The sequence below is a fragment of the Pezoporus flaviventris genome, unplaced genomic scaffold (assembly GCF_033815535.1).
Source record: "Pezoporus flaviventris isolate CSIRO_AGI_PZ_B2104156 unplaced genomic scaffold, CSIRO_AGI_Pfla_v1 ptg000078l, whole genome shotgun sequence".
Lineage (NCBI taxonomy): Eukaryota > Metazoa > Chordata > Aves > Psittaciformes > Psittacidae > Pezoporus > Pezoporus flaviventris.
This window is the reverse complement of record NW_026892626.1, coordinates 3,666,089-3,678,093: the sequence shown is the minus strand read 5'-3', so window position 1 is coordinate 3,678,093 and position 12,005 is coordinate 3,666,089. Positions and strand designations below refer to the sequence as shown.

The 12,005-nt window shown below is 42.8% G+C and overlaps 1 protein-coding gene across 4 annotated transcripts in view; it reads right to left on the bottom strand.

Moving 5' to 3' along the window:
• Positions 1-12,005, bottom strand: part of ZC3H7A (zinc finger CCCH-type containing 7A) — a 34,756-nt gene that overhangs the window by 3,748 nt on the left and 19,003 nt on the right. For 2 of the 4 annotated variants that reach the window (XM_061473231.1, XM_061473232.1), the window contains 8 exons: positions 11,407-11,603; positions 11,077-11,174; positions 9,950-10,131; positions 2,798-2,874; positions 2,149-2,282; positions 1,692-1,797; positions 1,070-1,178; positions 51-184 (listed from right to left, as the gene is read on the bottom strand). In XM_061473231.1, coding sequence (XP_061329215.1) covers positions 51-184; positions 1,070-1,178; positions 1,692-1,797; positions 2,149-2,282; positions 2,798-2,874; positions 9,950-10,131; positions 11,077-11,174; positions 11,407-11,603 — 1,037 coding nt within the window. Of the gene's footprint in view, positions 1-50; positions 201-1,069; positions 1,179-1,691; positions 1,798-2,148; positions 2,283-2,797; positions 2,875-9,949; positions 10,132-11,076; positions 11,175-11,406; positions 11,604-12,005 lie in introns of all 4 variants that reach the window. The other 2 variants (XR_009746899.1, XR_009746900.1) reach the window with 2 other exon arrangements.

Sequence of the window (12,005 nt, the reverse complement as noted above, 5' to 3'; positions counted from 1 at the left end):
GCAACAAAAACACCACGTTTGAATTTAGAATTATATCTATGATTACTTACTGTAACTTCAGCATAGTCAGTCGGCATGTGAATTTGCTTCCCATTCTCTTTGTTTGCCTGAGCAGCTGTATCATCTCCCTTTTCTGGTTTTTGACTTTTTAGCCATATGTCATACAACTGCTCCAAGTCTTGAACTAATGAGAGCAGAAGCTAAAATAAGTAATTAGCAATTGAGGCAAGAGTTTGAGAATACTAGATAAATGAGTGAGTTTGCAAGCATAATTCAGTCCCCACCTGTTGTAAGAATCAAAAAGGAAGGACATAATGTAGACAGTTACACAGTGTAGAGGTAAGACCTTAGAGAAGTATCAGTCTCTGGCTACTTACCAAGACCCATTGTGCCTGTCTAGGGGAAAGTAAGATGTTGCACACTTTTGAACAGGCACCCGAAGTACAGGTAACAACTGTGCCACTGGGTAATACCTGTTGCTGTGTAGTGATACCTGAATTTTAAAATACTAATATAAAGTGTACTACAGCTTTTGGCAAATTTAGTCTGCTTTCTTGTAGACCACGGTAATATAATTTATGTCATATATTACTTCCAACTTTTTGCTTTATGTCCCCAGTAATTTGATTTAATTCAATAATGTGAATAGTAAATTACAGTGAGTGCACTGGGGGGGAGGCAGAATTCTTCTGCTAATAGCTTGCCCCCACGTTATCAGCAGAATCCTAGTGTGTGCACATGGCAATACAGAGTATAAACACCAAACAATATTGCAGCATGGATCAATATACTGTTTCTAAGACATCTAAAAAAACAATTATACAAACTGTTGTTAAAAACCACAAAAGCAACAAATATATAATGTAGCTTTTTTTATTTAATACTGGTTTTGAATACCTAGTCTGGGTCTATTCAAATTAACCACACCCACCTCCCCCCCCCAAAAAGGCACCTGCAAGGCTTACTACAAAAGGCAGTGAAAGAAAGTGGATTAAAAAGTAAGTGAGGAACAAGAATGAAAAGTAGAACAATTAGATTTACAAGGTTTAAGATTCACTCTTCTACTTACTGCTGTTCTCCTTCATATAGGTCCACATCTCTCTCTCCTCAGGACTGTGAGCAAATGAGCAGTTTCCATCGTACTGGCATTTCTTGCCCGAAGTAATATGATTGCACAACTGTAATGTGAATTAAAAAATATATCCTTCTGAATATAAAATAAAACAGATGATAGTAAAAAATGGGGGTTGGGGGGGAATTCAGTCTTGGCTAGTATTTTCCTTCCCAATCAGCCATTTATATCACATGAAAAATAAAATCATATTTACTTTATAAAAACCTCATATACTGTAGTTAGAAAAATCAAATTGCTGGAAGCAAGCACCATGACTGCTTTTTGCCTCCTACCAGATTACCAGTCTACAGATATGTTTAAGCTATTTCTGAAATATTTTCTGGAAATAGTCAGAACTTAAAACTTCCACAGGGAAGGTACTTCAGTAATAACAGTGAGATCAGTGCTTTTCTAAGGCTCAAACTCTGTATAAACACTATAAACATACTCCCACCAACTATAAACAAATTCCCAAACAATGGAAATATCTGCAGAGCTGAGGAAACCAGCCCAACAACTAGTATTTTCCAGTTAGCCTATTTTCTGAACTAAAACGTTAAGTTTTAGATTAACATACATCAAATTGCAGAGGCACTTGTTTCCTTGCCGGAAGAGGACGAATGGTCATCCACTTTTTACGTTCATTAGACATTACTAGCACCACACGGCGATCTTTGGTCCATCTAAAAACCAGAAAATACTATTAAAAAATACATAATGTGTACACAGAAGCAGAACCATGAAAGCCCAGAAAGGCTTTTTTACAACGCTTTTTTCTTAATTTAGCTGAATTCTGCTGAAACTTTACCACAATTGCGTACATGATAATTAAAAAACCCAACACAAAAAATCCCCAACCAGCCACCAAAGTGTTTCTTATTGCCAATTATTAATACACAACAACAAGACGACAGTGTTCTGCTTCAATATATTTTTTAAATTCCTCATATGACTCTTTCCCAAGCAGTAACAAGGTCTCCCAATAGAGGTTTTAACTGGCTGATATAACACTTTCACTGTGTCTTCTTACTTACGGGTGTCTTGCCTTTGCACTACAATATTTTCTGTTTCTGTCTGGCTCATTAACTTGACCATTTCTCCAGCACTGACCACAAACAAACTTCATTTTCAAATTAAGTGATCCATATTTCATTTGGTTCCCAAGGATCTTAAGTCAAAAAAATAACAACAACAATAAAAGGTACTTTGTATCTGCAAAGAAATGCATACATAATTACGAATTACGTCCTACAATAAGTTTACAACACATCTGGAAGCAGATGTTACACTGTAATAGTTCAGCCTGTAATTTCAAACTAGACATTTCTTAACAAATGCCTTTTTATTTAACTTATTTCTGATTTCAAACCCAGAAGTTGTGACAATATATACAAACTAAACATATAAAATTCCTACATTTTGAAAAGATAATTCATTGCCCTATGGCAGCTGACTTTAAAATTGTATTTATGTTCTGCCTAAGATAGAGTAAGCAAAGCAAAGAATTGCACAGAAGCAAAGCAGCATTCTAGAGTAAATGGAGTGAGCCAAAGAAAGCCTATATATTATTTGAAGAGAGCATTTAAAAAGTAACTTCTAAGTAAGATACATTATACACAGATACAGAAAAAGAACAATCACCAAATTCACTGTAGAATTAGCTTAATGGAAAACCAAAAATACCTGTGACCCATGTGCACTAGCTTCCATGTTCTGCCAGTACTTCTTTGATTCTTGAACAATAGTATCATGTGAAATATCTGTAAAAGAAGAAGAAAAGTTCTTGAGCACTTACGACTGTTGTAGCATTGCAGGCATGCTCGAACTGGAATATTTCTGAAGCTCCAAAGCTTTTATCTATTTTTCTTTTTATATATTGTATACATATACAAACACTCACTTGTGGGTATAGATATACATCATACACACATATGGGCCTTCAAAACAGAAATACTGTATATGTCATCACATGAAAAGCAAACATAAACTTTTTTTGAATTACATATTGCTTAAATAAGGTCCATCTTTTAGTATTTATTTAAACATAAAGTACTAAATGTGTAACGTCACTCAGAAAAACTACCCAAAAGGCAAGCTGACAGACACTGGATCACCCCTGCCTTATTTACAAAGACTGTAAACAAGTCCCGTTAATTAGGTTTTGCTTCAGAAGAAAACCACAAAACATTCTTATAAATATTTTGACTAAGGTTCCTATAGCAGCTATACAGTGTTCACACATACCGTAATTCCACACAAATACAGACTGTCATCTATGTTTTGATTTGAGGAACGGTAAAACAATTCTTTCCTGAGGTAGCATTCCTTTATTTCCCGCACCTTACGTTCAGAACAGGAACCTCATTCAAAGAGTAGAAGGACTTTGGCAAAGCATGAGGGCAGCATGAACATATCATAAAATACAAAATATGCCTTCTGTGGCAAACCAGGTTTCTTGGAGACCTCAACCCTGACTTCCAAATAGAAGTTACAGTGTTAATGATTTGCTATCCTTGACTTTGTAGGGGCAGCTGGTGAGAAAATAACCGTTTTACTTTCACATAGAAACTTCTAAAGACTCTTGCAAGGAGAGACAGAACAGAAAAACTGCAAAGAAACAGTTCTCTTGTCTCTATTTGACTTTCTTCCTCCAAAATTTTCAGGTCAGCATGACATCTCATGTCAGTATACCTATACAAGAATCTAGATAGAAAGCTGAAGCAACAAGGAACCTCTTCTTCAAAGAGCGGTGTCCTGGGCTCAGCAGTAAGAGTCATTTTTTCCTCCTTCTTAGTAGCTGGTGCAGTGATTTGTTTTTGACTTTCGGCCTGGGAACAGCACTGGTAACACTGATGTTTTTAGTTACTGCTCAAATGTTTACTCTGACCAAGGACTTTGTGAGTCTCATGCTCTGCCAGGGAGGAGGGGAAGCTGGGAGAAAGCAGAGACAGGACACCTGACCCAAACTAGCCAAAGAGGTATTCCATACCACAGCACATCCAGGATGTAACTGAGAGTTACCCGGAAGGGCAGCTCGTTTCAGCGGGTGTTATCGTATTCTCTTCCCTTGTTATTTCCTTTATCATTATTATTATTGGTGGCAGCAGTAGTGATTTGTGTTATACCTTAGTTACTAGACTGTTCCTATCTGAACTCATGGGAGTTACATTCTTTTGATTCTCCTCCCCATCCTTCCGGGGCGGGGTGGGGGGGGGGGGGGGGGGTGTGAGAAGGGAAGAAAGAGGAAGGGGGGGAGTGACTGAACAAGCTGCATGGCTGGGTTTAAACCACGACAGTTCTTTTTTGGCACCCAACACTGGGGACGAGGGGTTGAGATAATGACAGATCTGAAGGGAGTGTGTCTAATCGTATCTGTGATAAGAATTCATTGCTTCAGATTAATAGTCACTCATCATTATTGGCTCTCAAAGTTGTTTCTATTGATCTCACAGTTTCAGAACGTTGTACCTTACTTAGAGCCCCTATTTGCTGTATTAGTGTTTTTCAAGTGTGGGGCTTGGGCTAAGGTTCTTGTGTCACTGTGCTTTATGGCAATGACTTGTAATACGGTCAGGCTCCAGCAGCAGGGTGGGACGGACGTGGCCGTGGACTTGTACCTGGCCGTCCGGCTGCTCTTCACCGGCCTGGCCCTCGCCCTCGCCTCCGTCTTCGTGAGGCTGCGGGGAGCCGAGGGGGAGCGGCCCCGGGAGCCGGCGGCTGCCAAAGAGGCCTGGGAGAGCAGCCCCAGGGACCAAGCAGTGGTGAGAGCGGGACGGGAGGCCGGGAGGGTGCAGCTGCCGGTGGAGGAGGTCGGGGCAGTCGAGGAGTGGAAGAAGGCAGCTGCCGAGCAGCAGGAGGAGGCGGCGGAGGAGCCGAGCCCCGCAACGGCCAGGAGCATCCCCTGCCAGCCACCCACCGAGCTCCACGAGCTCGAGCCCCAGGAGGATGCAGGAGACCACGCAGCGTTTCCCAGCAAGGCAGAGGAGGAGGAGCTGGCCTCGGAAAACAGAAGCTGGTGGTGGGAGAGCCGGCAAGCACAGCAGCTACACCAGCCCCAGTGACAAGTGCAGCATCTGAGAGTTCTGAAGGTTTTGAATTGCCTTTGGGTACCCTTGGGACCTGCCTGCTGATTGTGATGGGGATCAGCATGTTGGCACACACACAGTGTGCTCTACCCACGGCCACTTTGTCTGATCTGAAAAGTTAAGCACACTCAAGTTTGGGTCTTGTCTAGGGTTAGACAATGATACAAGAGGACCAGGAGATTTTCCCCAAGGCTGGACAGCCATGAGTGGCAGGGTGGGCGGGACAGTATGGGCAAGTATCTAGTCCACTGGGCCCCTCCAGTGCTTTGGAAGTGTTGGAGATGGAAGGCAGCTGTATGGAGTCCCCAGCGACAAGCTGCAGAAACTGCTGAAGGGGAAAGTGAATTATCTTGAGCCTGGTGGGCCCATGGCAGTTCATGCCATCAGGGCACAGATGCAACATAGAGATGGACTCATGATCGAGGGGTGGACTTAACAATGGACACTATTGCCCAGGTTATTCACAAGTGTGAACACTGCACACAGCCTCTCCTGCCTCAAAAGACTGTTACAAGAGATGGAACCTCACATCATGGACCAGATGGACTCAGCAGCTTTATAGGGACTGGTCCATGCACTAAGATAAGAGTGCACTGAGATAAGAGTGATGGTATATTGAAAATGTGGGATCTGAGCATGACGTGAATGGTATGGAATAAGGGGTGGATGTTCTGTCCAGGGACAGATGATGAGCGAGTTGAGTCTGTGGGTGAGAATTAAGGGGCAGGCTGGCAGGGGCGATACTGTTGAGGGTGTCTGTTACAGACCACCAGATCAGGGTGAGGAAGTTGACGAGGCCTTCTACAGGCAGCTGAGAGCGGCCTCACAGTCACAGGCCGTGGTCGTCGTGGGGGATTTTAACTTCCCTGATGTTTGCTGGAAGGACCACTCAGCAACCCAGCCACAGTCCAGGAGGCTCCTCCAGTGTATGGATGATAACTTCCTCCTGCAAATGGTGTATGAGGAGCGCTGCTGGATCTCATCCTCACTAACAAGGAGGATCTGGTTGAAGCAGTAAGGGTTGAGGGCTGCCTTGGTTGCAGCGACCACGAGATGGTGGAGTTCAGGATCTTGTGTGGTAGGACTAGTAGAATAGCAAGTAGAATTGCAACCCTGGACTTTAGTAGGGCAAACTTTGGCCTTTTCAAGCAATTGCTAGGGGAAATCCCATGGGCAAGGCTGTTTGAAGGTAAAGGGGCCCAAGATAGTTGGTTGACATTCAAGGACTGCTTTTTCCGAGCTCAAGACCGGAGCATCCCAACACGCAGGAAGTCAAGGAAGAGGGCCAGGAGACCTGCGTGGCTAAACAGGGAATTGCTGGGTATGCTCAAGTGGAAGAGGAGAGTTTACAGGTCATGGAAGGAGGGGCTGGCCACCTGGGAGGAATATAAGGCTGCTGCTAGAGGATGTAGGAAGGCAGCTAGGAGGACTAAGGCATCCTTAGAATTAAACCTGGCAAGAAGGGTCAAGGACAGCAAAAAGAGCTTTTTCAAATACATGGCAGACAAAACTAACCCCAGAGGCAATGTAGGCCCACTGATGAACGGGATGGGTGCCCTGGTGACAGAAGATACAGAGATGGCAGAGTTACTGAATGCCTTCTTTGTCTCTGTCTACTCTGCTGCAGGCAGTCCTGAAGAGCCCTGTACCCCTGAGACCTTAGATGAAGTCAGGTCGACGGAGCGGTTTGCCTTAGTCGATGAGGAAGGGGTTAGAGATCAGCTGAGCAATCTGGACATCCATAAATCCAGGGGTCCAGATGGGATGCACCCGCGGGTGCTGAGGGAACTGGCGGAAGTCATTGCTAGACCACTCTCCATCATCTTTACCAAGTCTTGGGAAACAGGAGAGGTGCCTGAGGACTGGAGGAAAGCAAATGTCACTCCAGTCTTCAAAAAGGGCAAGAAGGAGGACCCGGGTAACTATAGACCGGTCAGCCTCACCTCCATCCCTGGGAAAGTGATGGAACACCTTATCCCTAGTGCCATCTTAAGGCATATCAAGGATAAGAGGGTTATGAGGGGCAGTCAACATGGCTTCACTAGGGGGAAATCATGTTTGACCAATCTCTTAGCCTTTTATGAGGAAATAACACGGTGGATGGATGATGGCAGAGCGGTGGATGTGGTCTACCTTGACTTCAGCAAAGCATTTGACACAGTCTCCCACAGCATCCTCACAGCTAAATTGAGGAAGTGTGGTCTGGATGATCAGGCAGTGAGGTGGACTGCGAACTGGCTGAAGGAGAGAAGCCAGAGAGTTGTAGCCTATGGGGCTGAGTCTAGTTGAAGGCCTGTAACTAGTGGAGTGCCTCAAGGGTCAGTACTGGGACCGGTATTATTTAATATACTCATCAACGATTTAGATGAGGGAATTGAGTGTACTATCAGCAAGTTTGCTGATGACACTAAGCTGGGAGGAGTGGCTGACACGCCAGAAGGCTGTGCTGCCATCCAGCGAGACCTGGACAGGCTGGAGAGTTGGGCAGGGAATAACTTGATGAAATATAACAAGGGAAAGTGTAGAGTCCTGCATCTGGGCAGGAACAACCCCAGGTTCCAGTATAGGTTGGGGAACGACCTGTTAGAGAGCAGTGTAGGGGAGAGGGACCTGGGGGTCCTAGTGGACGACAGGATGACCATGAGCCAACACTGTGCCCTTGTGGCTAAGAAGGCCAATGGCATCCTGGGGTGTATTAGAAGGGGGGTGGTTAGTAGGTCGAGAGAGGTCCTCCTTCCCCTCTACTCTGCCCTGGTGAGACCCCATCTGGAATATTGTGTCCAGTTCTGGGCCCCTCAGTTCAAGAAGGACAGGGAGCTGCTGGAGAGAGTCCAGCGAAGGGCAACAAAGATGATTAAGGGAGTGGAGCATCTCCCTTATGAGGAAAGACTGAGGGAGCTGGGTCTCTATAGTTTGGAGAAGAGGAGACTGAGGGGTGACCTTATTAGTGCCTATAAATATATAAAGGGGGATTGTCACGAGGATGGAGCCAGGCTCTACTCAGTGGCAAACAATGATAGGACAAGGGGTAATGGGTACAAACTGGAACACAAGAGGTTCCACTTAAACTTGAGAAGAAACTTCTTCTCAGTGAGGGTGACGGAACACTGGAACAGGCTGCCCAGGGAGGCTGTGGAGTCTCCTTCCCTGGAGACATTCAAAACCCGCCTGGACACATTCCTGTGTAACATTATCTAGGTGTTCCTGCTCCGGCAAGGGGATTGGACTAGATGATCTTTCGAGGTCCCTTCCAATCTCTAGCATACTGTGACACTGTGATACTGTAATGTCCTGGGTTCAGCAGTAGCAGTCAATTTTTCTCCTTCTTAGTAGCTGGTGCAGTGATTTGGTTTTGACTTTCGGCCTGGGAACAGCACTGATAACACCGATGTTTTTAGTTACTGCTTAAATGTTTACCCGACCAAGGACTTTGTGAGTCTCATGCTCTGCCAGGGAGGAGGGGAAGCCGGGAAGAAGCAGAGACAGGACACCTGACCCAAACTAGCCAAAGAGATATTCCATACCACAGCACATCATGCCCGGGATGTAACTGAGTTACCCGGAAGGGTACTCACTGCTTGGTCGGGCTTATTTCGGTGGGTGGTATCGTATTCTCTCCCCTTGTTATTTCCCTTATCATTATTATTATTGGTGGCAGCAGCAGTGGTTTGTGTCATTCCTTAGTTACTGAACTGTTCTTATCTCAACCCGTGGGAGTTACAGTCTTTCAGTTCTCCTCCCCATCCCTCTGGGATCAGGGTGGGGGGAGGAGGAAGGGAAGAAAGAGGAAGGGGGGGGGGAGTGGGTGAACGAGCTGCATGGCTGGGTTTAAACCACGCCAAGGGAACAAGTGAGGATAAATTTCAGACATAAAGGGGCAAAAATGCCAGAAAGGCTGTTAACACACTGGAATTGCCAAGTTTCCCCTTTTCCTCCATGTACCACAATGATCCAACGTGACTGCTTAATATGCAAAGTACTGCTGTCATACAGAGCAAGACAGGAAGAATGAGCAACTACTACATGGTAAAAATCACTTCCTGTTAACAGTTCAACTGCTTGGAACTCCTGACCAAATAATGGACTGTGAGAGACATACTGTTCAAAAGATGTCAGCTAGAAACAAAGTAGTAAAATTTGTTATCCTCAAAGAAGCCAACAAAAAAAAGTGAGATCAACAAAAAGCAGCCTAAATGTCCTGTGTAAGCAAGAACAGAAAAACAATTAAGTTTTATCAACAAATACAGACAGACGAGCAAACTGGAAGGATTTCTTTTCTGGCTCACTATGTTAAGAATATCAGAATGGCACTAAGCTGAAAGAAAGGTTTAACTGCAGAAAAATTTGATCTTTTACTGGGGGATGAAGGGAAACAATGGCATAAGTAAAATATTTCAAGCTGGAAAAAAAATTTGATCAAGATCTTCCAAACTTAGAAGGTTTAAAAATAAAACCAATTCTAGTTCGACTTGGATTTAAATCTGCTCAAGGCTCCTAGTTGTATTTCAAGAAAAAATGTGATCACAATGAGCAGTTCTGACATTTTTTACTCTCAAAAACTTGTTGATTTTGACTAGCTAGTAGCCTGCTCAAAACTTTTTATCTTATCTACATTACTGTTTATTGACTATGATTCCAGCATATTGTAAGTGAATGCACTGGGCCTGGGTTGCTGATTTCAGAAAGGGGTTGAGACAAGGAAGAAGTGGCATTTCAGTGAAGAGTAAAGTGAGCATTTTACCAAACATACCTGTTTCCTTTTGCATTATCCAGACTTTAAGCTCTACCAGGCTGTGAGCATAAAAGCATTTATCCTCTCGTAAGCAGCCATAATGGACCTCATGTCTGCACAGGTCAAGCTGACATCGAACTTGAAAAGGGCGGATTTTGGAATATTTCACCATAGTTTCACGCAGACTGTGGACAAGGCACCTGTTTTGGAAACAGTTCCCAGAAGGAAGGAGCATCTAATTATCATTTATTTCTAGGCTGAGTAAACCAGCATCACAAAACAGTACTCTTGTAAAATCTAGAAGTCTCTCTTCTGCAAAGCATTACTGAACTGCATCACTGGTTTCCAAGAGGGAAAGTGTATCATGTCCACTTTCAAGTGCATATCCTGAGCTACTTACAAAAAGCAAGTACTTATTCGTTTGTAGTGCACCATTAGAGAAAGAGCTGATGCATCACAGTAGCAGCCTAGCTCTTACAGCTGTAGTGTTTCCTCAATGTAGGGAAGTAGAAGACAAATAAAGGATTAAAAATGCTCCCACTTACATTTCCATCATATAAAAATGTAAGTCTATTAATTCTCCAAAACTTAATTAACACCACTGTCACTATGCCACTTTGCTAACTTTCACAGAATAATTATAAACACTTTTCTTACACTATTCTTTATCAACTGGGTTTATAAAGCCTACAGTCTATTTCAGACACTGCAATTAAGGCAAACCTGTTCTTAACCAGCTGAGTTAAAACTACAGCAAAATAAGCAATACAGACTGAACAAAGAGCAAACTTATGAATTCCTCCTGTATTAATTTACCATGACATATCTGTGTGTGACATCACACATCAATGCTCACTAGACAGAAAAGCTATTAGCAAACTGACACCAAAACAAATAAGATTCAAACATGAGGGTGGATACCACTATTTTTGAATGCGTTGATAAAGAAATAGTTCACTTTCAGTTTAGTTACATGAGACAATCCTTGTTCAGCAAGTTTGTCTTCACAATACCACCAAATCGTAACAGTTAACAAGGAAGAGAAGCTAATCAACAGGTTAAGAAGTGAAAATCGGTATTAAATAGAATGCCCCAAAACCTCTGCTTTTAATTTGAAACTTAGAGAGATGGGATTTCAGACATACTTGTTATCTTCAAAGTCATGCATAGCAGGGTGAGAACAAGAAGAGGAGTTATCCTTGTTCCTTTTGCTTATTATTCTTGGTTTGTGATCAAAACATTTCTGGAATACAAAAACCAGGTCATTATAGAGTATGTATTTTATATATTTTAAAATATACCTTACCTTAAAGATTTTAAGAGACTTCAATTACTTTCTAATCTAAAGATAGCCAGATTACTGAACATGCATTTCAAGATTTAAGAAACAGTCATGCATGAACCAAAGCATTTCTTTCCAAGTAATTTTCTTATCTATTATCATTTTTATTGTGTCATTAGAAATAAAGCAGCACCTCACAAAGAAACATAAATAATCCGTGATGTTCTTGAAGAAGTTGGGACACGGTCAAGTTGATCTTTCCATTTCCCCCAAAAAGAGACTCTCGACTGAAGGCTCCTTTGCGCTCCAGTGTCCACACATCGATCTCCTCTTGGCAATACGCAAATGTGCAATGACCTGGATATCTGCATTCCTCTTCAGCAGCAACATCTAGAATGGTAACATTGAATATGACATTGCCTTTACACAACTTTTATCTTATTTATCTTAAAACATCCACTATCTCAATTTCAAATGTTTTTAATAAAGAAGCTACATCCATTGTAAAAGGATCACGGAAGTCCTCTGACAGAAGAAAAACCTTACGCTGAAAGAAATTAGGAAGGCTGAAGCACAACTCCATCAACTATCCTTCTCTGGTCTAGGCAACCATGCTCAGAACTCCGAATACCTTTTGCTTAAACACAGCTGTTAATTCATGCAAGAGTTATCTTGCTTAGATCGTAAGTAGAGGCTCATACTGCAGAAGTCTAACAAGAATGCTCTTCTTTTTTTGTTGCTTTTTCTTTTAAGAATAATAGCCCAGCACTAGGAAGCAAAGTTATTCATGGA